Genomic DNA, 15,994 nt, shown 5'->3' on the forward strand with positions numbered 1-15,994 from the left:
ATCACTGGGTCCCCAAGTCCCCCCACAGCTTTAGTGTAGAAGGTCTGGGGCCAGAGTAGTCGTTATTCCTGGCGCTGCGTCCGCGCGCCTTACTCTGCCCCAACCAAGATGGCCGCCGGCGCCGGACACTCGCGGGTGCTTCCGCGGCCTTTTGCGGCTTACCTCGTCTCCTCCTGAGGTCTGGATGCCGCTGCACGTCTCTCGGCGTTGTCCTGCAGGGGGGTCTCGGCGGTAGCGGGTGTCGCTCCCGTCCACACGGCTCCCGGGAGCTCTCGACGTCCGGCCGGGGATCAGCAAAATCCAGGTCCCGGCTCCAAACCCTGAGGTAGGCCGCAACCTGCAGGAGCAGGATAAACCCACTCCCCGGCTCCGCAGCTTTCCCTCTCTGGGGGATAGTGCACAAGACAACTTAAGAGGCCTCTGGGTGGGTTGTTTACCTGGGTGGGCAGCTATTAGGGTGTTTATATTGCTGTTTTTAGTATGAGCTCCCCTGGGACACAACCTCCTAGTCAGGCAGCAGGCCACACCGGGTTTTTTTCTTTTAATGTGTGTGTAAGCGGCGCTACTAGGGAACATATCAAATGGGGCATAAATACAGGGGGACATATTTAATGGGGTATAACAACTGACTGGGGGCATATCTAATGGGGCATAACAACTGACTGGGGTCATATATAATGGGGCATAGCTGACTGGGGGCTTATCTAATGGGTCATAACAACTTACTGGGGGCATATCTAATGGGGCATAACAACTGACTGGGGTCATATATAATGGGGCATAGCTGACTGGGGGCATATCTAATGGGGCATAACTGACTGGGGGTATATCTACTGGGGCATACCAAGTGACTGGGGGTATATCTACTACAGCATAACAACTGACTGGGGGCAGGCTAATTTTTAAGTTGATAATTTTTGTATGGCCCTCGAAGGATTTTATAAATATCCAAATGGCCCATGGTAGAAAAAAGGTTCCCCACCCCTGCTCTAGAGGGTAGGTCTTGTGCTGATGCTCTCCATTCCCTATGTTTGATTCAAATTGCAGCGGCCTAAATACCACCCTTGCACGAATCAAGCGATCCTTCATAGAGCTGCTTTGTGGACTTCCAATGCTGCCTTCACCTGTTAACCACTTTAAATGTACTTCATGACAACATTTAGTCTTGCAATTTAAAACAGCACTGTAGCAAAAGTCTGTAAAAATGAAAGTATACTACTATGTATTCAGGATGTGAGGTATGGGAAACTGGCATCATTATTCTCTATTATTCTCTAAAATATTGCACGGAGAGCATTTTCTATCCCTATCTAATCATCCAGCCCAGTTGAACAAGATCTGCACTCAATATATCTGATTACAACACAAATTTTTTTTTTTTTTTTAAACACATTTTATTGAGTGGATCATGAAATAGGTACAATGATAACATAACAGAGCACCCGAACATTTTGGGTGCTTAAAATACAAATGTAGGTACAGTAAATTGTTGCTACAACAGCATGGATCCTTTTTTTTTTTGTTTTTGTGTTTTCCCGTGTTTAGAGATTCAAGTTAGAGCATAAAAAGTGGGAAACTCTCGGCAACGGAGTGGCCTTCCGTCAAGAGAGTCAGCAAAGGAAATGAAAAAAAGATAGTGCTCGGAGAGCGATCAGAAGGGGACAGAAAAGCATAGGAGGCTGGGCACCTCCGGTTGAAGAAAAGAGGGGGGGGGGAGTAGAGAGAGGGCAAAGAGGTGGAGGGGTAGCCTTCGGGGGCAAGAGGTGGATAGGACCTTGGCATGCCGTGTCAGATTATGAATGGGGAGGAAGCCTGTTGTAGGTTTAGCCATGGGGACCATACTTTATCGAATTGCTTCGCAGTATTGCGAATAACTGCGGTCATGTATTCCATTTTGTGGACATACCATATCCGAGAAATTATCCCCTGTATTGGTGAGGGGGTCGGGCTCTTCCAGTCTGTGGCAATTTGGCATGTCATTGCCGAGACTATATGTCGGAATAGTTTGTTTTGATGTCTGTTGAGGGTAGGAAGAGTCATGGGGAGCAAAAAGTATTGGGGGTCGGAGGGGATGGAGGTGTCGAATAAACGCGAAAGCATGGTGATGAGTTCACCCCATATTGTGTAGATTTTAGGGCAGGCCCACCATATGTGTAAGAATGAACCGATGTCCGTACAGCCCCTCCAGCATCTATCTGGAGTATCGGGGAACATAGTATGTAGACGGGAAGGGACATAGTACCATCGGTAGAGTAATTTATAAATATTTTCTTTAATTCTTACACATATGGAGCTGGAAGCCGCATTGTCCCATATATCTACCCAGTCCTCATTGTCTATAGTGAATCCCAATTCCTTTTCCCATGCCACTTCGAGGGGCCCGGGATGTTGTGGGGAGGTCGTCCAGGAGGGTGTAGATGTCTGATATGAGGCCTTTAGTGTTGGTGCGTTTCCAGCTAATGTGTTCAAAGGGGGATAAATGTCTGTGGAGAAGGGTGGTGGTGATGGTGGAGTGGAAATGTCTAATTTGTAGATAGCGGAAGAAGTCCGATGAGGGGATTACTGTTCCTTCACGGATATCTGCGAATTGTGGGAACGTAGCTGTGGAGGTGATATCATTAACATAGAAAATACCACTCATGCGCCAAGATGTGTGCGTGGCTCTGCTCATACCTGGTGGGAAGGCTGGGTTGTTAAATAACGGAATTAGCGGGGACGGGTATGGGGCCAAACTGAACCGTCTATTTGTCAGGTCCCATGTTGCCAGGGAGCGACTTACTACAGGGTGCAATAGGGCCGCACGGGGACGCTGGTTCCGGTGAAGCCACAGTAGGGAGGATAGTGTAGCTAGGCCCGTCTCCTCCGCCTCTATCCCCACCCAGACCTTCCGCGTCCCGCCTTCGTTGCACCATTGTGCACATTGAGCGAGTTGCGCGGCATAAAAGTATTTCTTAAAATCCGGGATACCCAGACCGCCGCCTCTGGAGGGGCGTTGAAGCAGTTTAAGTCTGACTCGAGGGCGTTTGTGATTCCAAATAAAGAGGGAAGATTGGCGTTGTAGGGTCTTGAAGACGTAGGTAGGGACGTAGATCGGGAGGGTCTGAAATAAGTACAGGAGTCGGGGGAGCACGCTCATCTTGACAGAGTTAATTCTGCCTATCCATGATATAAAATAACTGGACCAGTCCACCAAGTCCTCCTTAATTGTCTGTAATAAACGGGGATAATTTGCTTGGAAAAGTTGGTGGTGATGGTGGGTCAAGTACACACCAAGGTATTTAATTTTCTTGGTTTGCCAGTTACAGGGGAGAATAGTTTGAAGTTCTTGTTTGAGAGCTGCCGGGATATAAAAGTTAAGGACCTCTGTTTTGCTCACGTTTATTTTATAACCTGAGAGCTGTGAGTATGAGCTAATCTCAGATAAAAGCGCGGGGAGAGATTGGGCTGGGTCAGTGAGGGAGATCAGGACGTCGTCGGCATATAGCGCTATCTTGTGTTCAGATAGGCCTGTGGATATTCCATGGATAGCACTGTTATTACGGATCCTTGCTGCTAGGGGCTCCATGACTAGGGCAAAGATTAAAGGGGAGAGGGGGCATCCCTGCCTGGTACCATTGGTGATCCCGAAACTGGAGGAGGAGACACCGTTAACCATAACCTGGGCCGACGGAGAGTGGTAGAGTGCTTTAATTCCCTCTAGAAAGTTTCCGGAGAATCCCATTTTGTCAAGGACTGCAAAGGCAAAAGACCACGATATGCGGTCGAAGGCCTTCTCCGCGTCAAGAGCCAAAATGAGAGAGGGAGGTTTCCGTTTTTGGATTGAGTATATTAGATCTATTGCCCTTCTAGTGTTGTCGGACGCCTGGCGTCCAGGAATGAAGCCGACCTGATCCGGGTGGACCAGGCCGGGCATCAGGGGACCCAGACGGTTAGCTAGTATTTTCGCGTATATTTTCAAGTCAACATTCAATAATGAGATTGGTCTGTAATTTAAGCAGCTAGTCGGATCTTTGTCAGGCTTTGGTATTACCACTATATCGGCCCGAGTCGTCTCCGGCAGGAAGGAGGCTCCCTCGAGGATACCGTTAAATAGGGAGGCTAGGTGTGGGGCCAGTTCCTTCGCGAAGAGTTTATAATATTGGGCTGTGAAACCGTCCGGACCCGGGGCAGCCGACGAGCGCATCGATCGTATGGCAGCTATTGTCTCCTCCTCCGAGATTCGACTATTTAGGGCTTCCAATTGATTGTCGGATAGGGTTGGGAGGGGGGTATCGGATAAATATGAGCGCACTCCCCCGGATCCGTCAGGAGACAGCAGGGGCGAGTCAGGTAAGTTATAGAGGGAGCTATAAAACAGGCGGAAATCTTCAGCCATCAATTCAGGGTCATATGTATAGGTTCCCCTTTGTGGCGAGTACAGTTTATCTATTGCACCCAACGCTTGCTTACGACGTAGTTTGTTGGCTAGTAGGGTATCTATTTTATCCATTTTGTCGTAAAAGCGTTGTTGCAACTTCCGAAGAATTGTTGCCGCGCGGGTGGATAGGAGAGTGTTGAGTTGTCCTCGGAGGGAGTCTATCTGGGTGAGTAAAGAGGGGTCGGGGGATGCTTTGTGTTTGGGTAGTAAGGTGGCTATTTCTGATTCGAGGGAGGCTATTTCCTGTGCGGCTTTTTTCTTGATTGCCGACGATTTTGCTAATAAGGTACCGCGAATCGTGGCTTTGTGGGCTTCCCAAAGGATATTAAGTGGAATATCGGGAGATATATTTTCAGTGAAGTATTGTGTAATCGCAAGTCTAGTTTCCTCTAGTGCAGAGGGGTGTTGTAGAAGCGAGTCATCAAGACGCCATTTAAATTTCCTATGAGGCGAGCGGTATATATCTATGAGGAGGTAGACCCCAGCGTGGTCCGTCCAAGTCAGTGGTGTAATGCCCGTGTCCGAGATCAGTGGCACTAGGGCAGTGGTGATGTGGATCATGTCAATTCTGGAATAGTGTTGATGTGGAGCTGAGAAGTGCGTAAAATCTTTGGTGTGGGGGTGTTGGGAACGCCAAGTGTCACAGAGACCGTGGAGTTTCATGGTGGCGGTAAGTGTGCGGGAAGCCCGAGGGAGGGTCGTCATGGAAGCATGAGGCGGAGGACCAGATCTATCCAGCAAGGGGTCTATTATGGTATTAAAGTCACCACCCATGATAATGCTTCCCTGTGCTTCTCGTGATAGGCGTTTGGAGAGAGAATCAAAAAACAAAGATTGGTCTTGGTTGGGGGCGTAGACGGAGACCAGGGTGAAAGCCTTAGAGCGGAGGGTACCCATTACCATGAGGAACCGTCCGTCTGGGTCTGTCACCGTCCTGGAGTGAATAAACGGGATATTACGGTGAACTAAGATGGCCACACCCCGTTTTTTGCAGTCTGCTGAGGCAAAGTAGGACTGGGAGAACCATTTGCCCGTAAGCCGAGTGTGGGGACCGGTGAGATGTGTTTCCTGCAGGAATGCTATGTCAACTTTCTCACGTCTGCAAGCACTCAGGAACACGGTACGCTTCCTAGGGGAATTCAGGCCATTTACATTGACCGAGAATATTTTAAGAGACATGATTATTTACGTGGGGGAGTACGGCATATTGCCAGGTATGGTCCAGCGAGGTACAATTTGTGCCAGGCAAAGGCCACCCCTCCAGGCCAAGCAAGAGAAGGAGCAGGAAAGTCAAGCAGAGGCCACAAGAAAAGAGAGAAAAGAAAGAACATAGAAAAGAAGAAGAAGAAGTACCCCAAACGGGGAAACATCCCTGAGGTTGTGGGTCCCATTTAGGGGCCGCTAGGAAAAAGCATCGAGTTAGTAACATTATAAACAACAGTAAGGGATTGTAGGGGGGTAACTGAGCTACCATGTGGGAGGGTGAGCGTCACCCGGGCCATGAAGGCTGGGAATGGCTATGACCTTTTTACATTTATAGCAAACATAATATAATATAGGACATTGAGAACTGTGTCCATACAACAAAAATGCAAGCATGAAAACAAAAAAGAGAGAGAAAAAAATAAAAATTGGGGAGGGAGAAAGAAGGGAAGGGGAGGAGGGGGGTTGGAAGAAAGGGAGGGAGGAGGGGGGGGGGATTCAAACAGTTATAACTTGTTTATAACAGCATTAACCAAGGATAGTTACGATACTGGTAGTTGAACTGAGGTCGAATCTTCCACTGTTCACACTCGTTTCGAGTCGTGGAGAAGTTGCACCGACAGTTCATGCACTATACACATCGGGGGGTTTCCCCAGGTCAGGGAGGGTCCTTGTCCACATTGCGCTGTCGGGTCACCCGTGTCCAGTCGGGAAGAGGGGACTGAGGATGTGGCGGTTGGGATGATGAGGCCGCCATGTCTTCTACTGCTGATGTTGGGAGGAGATCTAGCTTTGCCAGCAGTTCCTGTCCTTGGGGTAAGGTCTTGACCGAGTGAACAGAGTTATTGACCGAAACATGTAAGTGGAAGGGGAATCCCCATCTGTATCTGATCTGGTGTTGTCGTAGGATCCGGGTGACCGGTTGGAGGTCTCGCCGTTTTTGGATGGTGGAGGGTGCAAGATCCTGAAAGATCTGCAGCTGTGTGCCTTTAAACAGGATCTCCGATGTGTCTCGAACGGAGGACATGATTTTCTCCTTCGAACGGAAATAATGGAAACGGACAATAACATCCCTGGGCGGTTGGGCGGGAGATGGTTTTGCCCGGAGTGCTCTATGTGCCCTGTCGCAAAGGCATTCTTCGACTGTGAGGTCTGGTACCAAGTGTATGAAGAATTCTCTCAAGAATGTTGGTAGTGATGGGCCGAGGACCGTTTCTGGAACGCCACGTATGCGCAGATTATTTCTACGCGAGCGATTTTCTTGGTCCTCTTGTCGCTCCTTGAGGGACTCCATTTCCTCGTGCAATCTAGCGAGTTCACTGTCAATGCGGTGTTGGGAGCGGCAGAGATCGTCCGTCTTTGTTTCCAGTGCATCCGTCCGGTTACCGAGATCTGTAAGGTCCGATTTAAATTCGGCTATAGCGTTCGAGAGTTCTTGCTTGAACGCGGACTGCACTCCCTCCAATAGGCTCGACATAACCGCCTGTATCTGGTGATCGATACCCACTTCCGACGAACATGGAGAGGGGGGGGAGCTTGCGGCCATGGTGGGGTTCTGTGAGCCCTTGGACTTTGAGCCAAAGAAGTTAGTCGGAGCTTGCGATGCTTTTTTGTTTTTGGACATAGTGGCTTATATCCATAAGAGGTAGGGTAGGAGTGGGGGTAAAAAAGAAAAAGGAAGGAAAAATTATTGCTGGGGGGACACAGGCCCGAGTCCGTTTAATGAACAGGTAATCCGGTCAGATCCGATCCTCCAACCGCGGAGCTGGGGGGGTAGGGTGCCAGAGTATTATATATGGGGTCTGATCATTTGGCTATGGCACATGTAGTATTTTATTATTTTGCGTTAAATCATCTTGAGAGTCATCTTAAGGATAGGTCTGGGATGTGCGGATCCGAATATCATAACGCTGAGGCCATGACTCTTCCAGGCGCCAACTCCGACGTCGGGGCAGATCGCGGTTCGATCCCCTATTCAGTGGCCCGGGCGCACTTGGGTGGTATTAAAGCACTTCCATAGCCTTCGCCGATACTGGCGGTAGTGTAAATAGAATCTGTACTCCTGCGGGGGTGAGGAGTGTGTGGTATAGTGCGGGTTATCTTTACCCTGGCTGAGTGCCAGAAAGTAAAATGGTGACTCTGGGTTCCTGTCGTGGGCTTCTATGGAGCAGGGGTGCAAATGAGAAATGAGTGCTGTGGCAGCAGCAGGCACTCACAATATTCCAGGATGGTTGGGTGCTAAAGGTAATGCAGCCTTTTTGGATGTGCTGTAGAGATTCCTAGAGCTGCAGGTGTGCTCAGCCTTCTCCAGCTAAATCTCCAGGAATCCAAGATGGCCACCGCAGCACTTATAGGGCTGCTCCTTTCCCCTCTTTTATCCCTTGTGGGGCTGCTTGTGGCACAGAGGCTCTTTGGAGGTGCTTAAGAGTGTCCAGCCTCGCATGTGGGGGTGATCCGGGGTGTCGGGGAGCCCGTCGCGGCCGCGTTCCGATCCCGGAGCTCACGGCCGGGTCTTCCCCGAACTCGAGGTCCCGGCTTCTGGGCGCGTGTTAGGCCGCGGCGGCCGGAGGTAGCAGGGGGGCCGCAGGCCCGCTTCAGCTGCTGCACAGCTCCGCCGGAGGGGTCCGCAGGAGGGATGAGGCCACCACAAGCCGCTGCCAACGGTCCGGAGGGGAGGAGATGAGGGTCCCAAGTCCCGCGAGTAGCTCCGGAGCCCGGCCCCGTGAGGCGGCGAAATCGAGGCCCCGGTTTCACAGGAGGGGGAAGGCCACAATCCGCAAGGGCAGCCAAGGCCGCCCTCCGACTCCGCAGCACGCTTCCCCTGGTCGGGTTGATGTAGGCAGAGGCAGTGGGGTAAGTGCAGGGGGCACCAGGATACTAAATAGAGTTGTTTTTTTAATTTATGTTGGCCAGTTTGCAGGAGCTCCTAGGGAGTGCTTCCTCTCCCATTGCCAGCCAGGCCACGCCCCAGTGCGGGTGATTTTCAATTGGGAGAGTCGTCTTCTCGGGTCTCCTTTAACAGGAGCTCTAGCAGTGGCACAACTTCTCCCTTCTACGTCCAGGCCACGTCCCCAGCATCTCCTTATTCTTACCTTCAATTTTTACCTGTGACAGCGGGCTGTGTGCTGTGCAGCGCGGGTCCCGAAAACAACAACACAAATTTATTAATTATCCAAATGCAGATAAAAGAACGGAAGTACTTATTCATAGTAAGGCTGTCATCTGAAAAAATAAATAATTCACTTCTTTTCCCAGGATAAATATGGGTACTCTACGTCTGTCTGTACACACACGCACACACAATCATTCATTTATATAGCACCAGAAGGATTTGGTGGGGTATAACAATATACATAAACAAATTAGCAGAACACTGACTTACAGTATAAGACTGTAGGACAAGTACAGTACATGGATTATAAACATTGCTGCATCAGCGGTCATGACACTCGTATAAGCAGCAGGGTGGCAGAAACCAAGGGTTAGGTGTCGTCGTAGGGAGTATGCAGATAGATGATAGAGAAGTAAGGCAAAGAAAAGGCAGATGAGGAAAGAGGTCCCTGCTTGTGATAGCTTACATTCTAAAGGAGAGGGACAGACAGACAAGGGTAACACAGATGTGTTGGGATGAGAGCTTAATGGCGTTAATGAAGAAGTGGATCCTGAGAGCCCGTTTGAAGTTTAGTAGAGAGGTGGAGAGTCTGAGAGAGTGAGAATTCCAGAGGCCGGGAGCAACTTTGGCACAATTTGGAGGTCGGAGTTGGTGGAAGTAATTAGTTTGCTAGAGAGGCAGGTGTGGAGCGAAGGTGGCTGGTGGGAGTGTGAATTCAGATAAGGTCAGAGATGTAAATGGGAGCGGATTGGGGGAGAAGCTTGAATTGGATTCTCAAGGGGAAGGGGTGCTATTGTAGAGCTTGTAGGAGAAGTGAGGCAGATGTCATTCGTTCAGAGAGAAGGATGAGCCGGGCAGCAAGATTAAGGACAGATTGGAGTGTAGAGAGGTGGAGTCAGGAAGGCCTGATAGGAGGGTGTTGAGAGTCTTAGTAGCATCCAGGGTGAGAGAGGAGCTGATCTTGGAAATATTTTTAAGACTGAATTGGCAGGACTGCGAAAGGTACTGATTTTGTGGTTTGAAGGAAAGGGAGGAGTCAAGGACAACTCTATAGACTATGTTTAGCTGGCTGGCGACAGAAACCTGCATCGGCAAGTGCATGCACACTTGTTGATGCAGGGGTGGCGAAGTAGTATGCCATGCTGCATTTGGCAGCTGGGCATTGTTAGCGATTTCTTCTGGTTGACCGTGCAGCAGGGCATTGTAAGCGATTTTTTCTGGGTGACCCTGCAGCAGGGCCGACCAGAGGACATCACAAACGACCTCGGGAGCACGCAAATAGGGCATACATACTCGCTGCAAAATGGAGTGATATCGGCGTAGTCTGTACCTGGCATAAGACAGCGCACTTGTGGGCTGGAGGAGATGGTTATGCTGGCAGTAGGTAATGAAATTGTGAGAGGTGAGGTTATGCGGAAGGGAGGGAAGATGACCAGCTCTGTCTTAGACATGTTAAGTTTAAGAACGCACTGAGTCATCCAGGAACAGATGGACATTTGGAGATATGAGGGGGAGAGGTCAGGGGAGAAAGGGTAGATCTGAGTGTCATCAGCATAGAGATGATATTGAAGATTTAAAAGAAGTGATAAACTCACCTAAAGAGGACGTAGAGAGGGAGAATAGGAGAGGTCCCAGAACAGATCATTGGGGGACACCAACTGTTAGTGCAAGTGGGGGCAAGGTGGAGTCATGAAACAAGACTGAGAAGGAATGGTAGGTGGATGGCCAGAGAGGTCAAGGAGAATGAGCAGAGAGTAGTGGCCCTTGGATTTGGCAGCAATGAGTGCATTGCTGACTTTCAAGAGGGCAGTTTCAGTGTAGTGGAAAGGACAGAAGCCAGACTAAAATTGGTCAAGCAGTTTGTGAGAAAAAAAGAGGCAGTAAAGGCGGTTGTAGACAATACGTTCAAGGAGTTTAGAGGCAAAAGGGAGGAGAGAGATGGGTCAGTAGTTGAATAGAGTGTTATTATCAAGGGTGGGTTTTTTAAGAATTGGGGAGAGAAGGGCATGCTTGAACGCAGAGGGGCAGTGGCTGATGAGAGGAAGAGAATGAACAGATGGTCAAGATGGTAACAGACAACAGGAAAGAGGTAGCATAGCAGGTATGAGGGGATGGTGTCAAGGGGGAGGTGGAAGAGGGCGAGGACCAGATGAGGGCCTTGACTTAATCTCCAGACACAAGGAAGACAGAAGTTAGAGTTGGTAAGATGGATGGGGAGTTGCTAGGCTAAGGGGGGGGGTGGAGTGCTATGGGTATTGTGGGATGTGCTGTCCTGACATATGGAGTTCATTTTAGATGTGAAGTGAATAGCAAAGTCAAGGCAATACAAACACACCCACACCCCAAAAGCCAGATCCGGCACTCCACACCTGATACAAGTTACTTGGCCTGGTGCCATGCAAATACAGATGTGAGATGAAGCGCATGTACAATATGCAGGTAAGTCTGCATTCAGCGCTGAATAAACACACACAGATGCCAGTGGCTTATCAGAGTGCCGCCTCTTTTCCTGCTTGTGTGTGTTTTTTCACAGGTAATACAAAAAAAAAAAACTTCTCATAAGGTGCCTAGCTTTGAGTGCATGCCATTATTGACATTTTGTACAGATTGTTCCTTGGTTCTAATTATATTTTTCATTCCTAGATCGACCGCTCAAAGAAGCCCACAGTAGTTATAAATGATGGCCCAAAGAAGTTTAAGAATGAAGTGAAAGAAAACAAACCAGTGCAGAATGGTAAGATTATTCCAGACCGGTCCACAAAGCCATTATTACACTCCAAAGGAGACAACCTTTCCTCGCTAGATAAAAAGAATCCAGAAAAGAAAGACAACTCAGACAGTAGTGTGGAAGAATTCCGAGATGTCTGTACACAAGAAGAAAAAGAAGTGACTAAGAACAATGTGAGAGAAACTGTACAGGAGGACCCTCCTAAAATTAAAGAACTGGAAAAAACAACGCAAATTGTGATTGATAAAGAAACAAAGGAAATTAAAAAACCAAGTGCTGAACAAACTTTGAATGATGAACGAAAGAAAGATGTAACCATATCAAGCAATCCAAAGAAGGTGAGGCCTACCGTATTTTTTTTTTTTTTTTTTTTACCATATCCAAGACCACCTTCCTAAGCCTCTGCTGTATACTTGCAACCTGTTTATATGCTGTATATAAGCAACCTGTGGTACTCTAGCTGTGGAAATACACATCTAGCATGCATTGCCATGGTTTTAGCATGCCTTAATGGCAAAACTGTGACAGGGCATACTGGGAGCTGTAGTTCTACAGCAGCTGGAGTGCTACAGGTTGCCTACAACAGTGGTTCTCAACCTCGGTCCTCAAGTACCCCCAACAGTTCATGTTTTCCAGGTCACCTAGCAGGTGAACAGGTGTATTCATTACTCACTGACACATTTTAAAAGACCCACAGGTGGAGCAAATGATTTCACTTGCAATCCCGTGAGGAGACCTGGAAAACATGAACTGTTAGGGGTACTTGAGGACCGCGCTTGAGAACCACTGGCCTACAAGATGATGGCAATTGCTAAGGAAGATATCTCCTCTATAGCTGTGGAACAGTGAAAGTAATGACTTATTTAAAATCTTTGAAAGTAAACTATAACTCTCTATTTTAGTAGTATTGAAGAAAAATATCCACTTACAAAGTTATCTCGTATATATTCACGTATGTTTGCATCTACACATTGTATAAATACAAATCATGAATATGCACATGCTGTTAAAGTGTAATATAAAACAATTTTATTTAACAGCCTGAAACAAGTAAAGATCTTCAAGAGGCTAAAGCTGAGGTGGTTTCTAAAGATGTTGCTGAAGATGATCGTCCCAGAGTAGGTATTCTGGCTACATCTGAAAATATTTGCTGCTATTAATAAAGATCTGATATTTTGGGTTATGCTACATGCATATTTATGGAATTTAGTGGATTTTAAATGAATAACAGTGCCGCACCTATGCCATTGTTTTTACTTATCATTTTCATATGTTGTTTTAGAGGGAGCCATTGATGCGAGCTCGAAGTGAGGAAATGGGTATAACTGTTCCAGGACTGCCTGCTGGTTGGGTCAAGGTAAAAAAAAAAAAAATAATGCACGCTAGGTCATCTTTTTCCTTTTCCATGGAAACTGACTTGGGGAACTCCTGCTGTAATTTATAGCAACAAAGCTACTTATTCATTAAAAGTGTGCTGTAAACTGTCCAAGTAAAAGCTTCCCGGGTCAGAAGCAGACTTTATTGTAGTTTTAGTATATCGATATGATGGACCTAATCTTTTTGCTTTAACGTTGGAAAACACAAATTATTTATTAATCTAAAACACTTAACAATTTTGTTTTTATTTGCTTTATAGCTGGAAGTTATAGGTAGAGAACCCATGCACCTTTGTCCTTTGCTTCATTTCAACAAAGCACAAATATTTAGTATTGCATTTTCGCATAGCAATAGGAGTTAAGCTTTGAGGCTGTGTGAAATACAGTAAATACCAACTAGAGAACAACAATAGATATATCATACTTGTGTCTCCTGAAAACAGCTCTGTTTAACCCAATTAAGTTAGACACTCTAACGTCCAGAGGCTGCAACGTTAATAGAAAGTTTTGTCTGTCGTCTGGAACTCTGCTGTGGGGTCGTAATTAGGGGTGTGTGACTGGTACCATAGCCCAAGGGGGCTGCACAGTCGCTACTCAGTGGCACCTGTATTTGGTTTGAGAGCTTCCCGGGCCTGACCCCTTTTCATAATGTTGCATGTGCGGGGGTGGTAATGCCTACATTTAGGAATGTTTTCCATAATTATATGCAAATCTCCTTTTCCTTTATAGCATACAAGTTATTGTTGTTGCATGTAAGATTAGTGTTATACTGTATATTTATTAGGAATACACACTTTAATTACTATACATAAAATTGTTAAGCCTCTGCACATCTGTTGCATTCAGCCTGAGGACACAGATTGCTGAAGTAATACACCATATAATAAAACGGTAACATTTCTCTTCCAATAACTACAGGTGCAGCACAAACTTATTGCCATTTTTTTTTCTCCTTGCAGTTCCTTGAACCCATAACCGGTACCTATCGCTATTATCATTCACCAACTCATACAGTTCATATGTATCCACCTGAAGTGGCTCCATCTGCTCCTTCCTCCACTCCAGTTCAGAAAGTGAAGCCTCAGTCGCATACAGATATTGACAAGGAGCAAACAAAGTTGAAGCGATCATACTCTTCTCCCGATTTAACTCAAGCTATTAAGGAAGAAGAAAAGAAGAAGCCAACACCTATAATTAACCGTGAAAATAAGTAAGTGATCTTTCATGAATGAAATTATATTGCATGGTTGGATGATTTTATAAATTTTCCATACGATTTCCGCAAGACTCAGAACTTGATGAAATGTTTTTTCTCTTTCAGCAAAGCTGGTGAACACTGGACCATGGGGTTGCAGGTTGGGGCTGGAACTGGAACCTAAATTAAACTGTAGCTTTAAACAGTGAGCTCATCTCCCCTTGCAACCCCACGTAGCTTAAACACAAATAGTCCTTTTCCAGTTTTTTCTCAATCGGCGACTTTCTGTAACCGAATGATTTAGGTCTGCTAGTCATAGTCCGAGCTCTGTGAATTTACTTGGACAAGACTACTTCTGTTCATGGCACAGATTCTCTGATCGTTATTTACAACGCACATAAACGTGGTTGGCCAGCTACAAGACAGGCCTTTGACACGTTGGCTCCTCTCAGTCATCAAACGAGCCTACGGTTTTCTGACAACCTCTCGGCAGCAGAACACAAGGCTTCGGTGAATCAAGTCTGTCGTTTAGCTCTCTGATTCCTCTGTTTTTAGCATGTGAGGTTTTTGCCTCCGGTGGCACCCACTTTGGATGTACAGGTCTTCAGTCAGACAGCGTTACCTCCCATGTGGAATGGTTGTTGAACGTCCCATGGTCCAGTGTTACGCAGCCTTGCTTAAAGAGAAAAAAGAATTTTGCGTTCCGTTCCTCTTGCTTAGTCGTGCGAGGTTGGTTCCCGACTCTCTTTTCTCTATTGGTTTGCACAAGTGTTTCACAGCACAGCGCTGCAAAACACTTGTGGCGCATTAGAAATAAAATGTAATAATTGTTATAGCAGTTTCACTTGGTTACTGCTACTCCTTTCTGGACGAGCTTACTTTTTAAAGCTACAGTTCAATTTAGGTGCCAACTCCAGCCCCAACCTGCAATTTCATGGTCCAGTGTTCCCCAGCCTGCTTCAGAGAAAAGGATTCAGCGGTAAGTGCCCCAAAATCCTCCTCTTCAGGGTCCATAGGCTCCACAGGATTTACCACGGGTATAAGTTTTTTGTAGAGAACCAGGCACCAAACAGTTTCAGGGCCTTTCTACCCTATACCCCACCCCAGTCTATCCATTTTTTGTTTGGTGCTGGCAGGAGCCGGATGCACCTTTTAGACAGGGGAGCTGCTGCTGTTAAGCTGCTCCAAACTTTCTTTTATAATTTTCTCTGCTTTTTAGTTATTTGGTAGTCTGAGCAATTAGCTGGGACGTCCCATAGGGAACCTGCACTACTGCTTCGGCAACCCCTGCTGGCACCGCAACACTGATAGCTGGGACAGTGATCTGGGTGGCACCAGGTGGATCTTCCTAGCAAACAGCTCCTTCTGGACCCAGGCTGCAGCCGGACATAAAGGGCATCGGGTAAGGCGATTCCCCGCTTGCGTGTACTACAGTGCACAGCTGCCATTAGCCTCCAGTGAGGGAGACCACCGGAGGTACTGATGGCAGGGACCAGGTTGCTTGTGTTCCTCCGCTAGACCACCAGGGCTATAATATGTATCTGGAGACACTTGTAAAGACCGGGTAAGCCCTGGGGGTGATGTCAGCATAAGGAAGGTGGCTCTCACCATTAGCCCCTCCCCCAGCCCAGGGTGTGATTTCTCTGAGGATTTTCCCACCTTTTTTGAGCTGCTGCTTCTACCGTCCTCCCTCACTGAGTCACTCGGCACCCATTGTTGCACAAGCCCTCCATAGCAAGTCTCTGGAGCTGGGTCTAGTCTCCCTGTATACCTCTCCCATATGCCAGGTTATACAGCACTTATCCTTAGGAGCCGGCTCCTAGGCCTAAAGGACCAGTCTTTAAATTCAAATTGTCGTCAAGGCGGAATTTCCTCAGTCAGACCTGCTCACGGAACTCATGCGTGAGGCTTGAAGTACACCTAACAGGACGTTTCAGTTACCAAGAAAGCAGGCTACTCCCTA

The 15,994-nt window shown here is 47.4% G+C and overlaps 1 protein-coding gene across 2 annotated transcripts in view; it reads left to right on the plus strand.

Annotated features, from left to right (window-relative positions):
- The window catches only part of USP8 (ubiquitin specific peptidase 8), a 205,715-nt gene that overhangs the window by 114,802 nt on the left and 74,919 nt on the right, over positions 1-15,994 (plus strand). For both annotated transcript variants that reach the window (XM_063925992.1, XM_063925993.1), the window contains 4 exons: positions 11,376-11,798; positions 12,501-12,578; positions 12,743-12,817; positions 13,796-14,046. In XM_063925992.1, coding sequence (XP_063782062.1) covers positions 11,376-11,798; positions 12,501-12,578; positions 12,743-12,817; positions 13,796-14,046 — 827 coding nt within the window. The remainder of the gene's footprint in view (positions 1-11,375; positions 11,799-12,500; positions 12,579-12,742; positions 12,818-13,795; positions 14,047-15,994) is intronic.

The sequence above is a fragment of the Pseudophryne corroboree genome, chromosome 6 (assembly GCF_028390025.1).
Source record: "Pseudophryne corroboree isolate aPseCor3 chromosome 6, aPseCor3.hap2, whole genome shotgun sequence".
Taxonomy (NCBI): Eukaryota; Metazoa; Chordata; class Amphibia; order Anura; family Myobatrachidae; genus Pseudophryne; species Pseudophryne corroboree.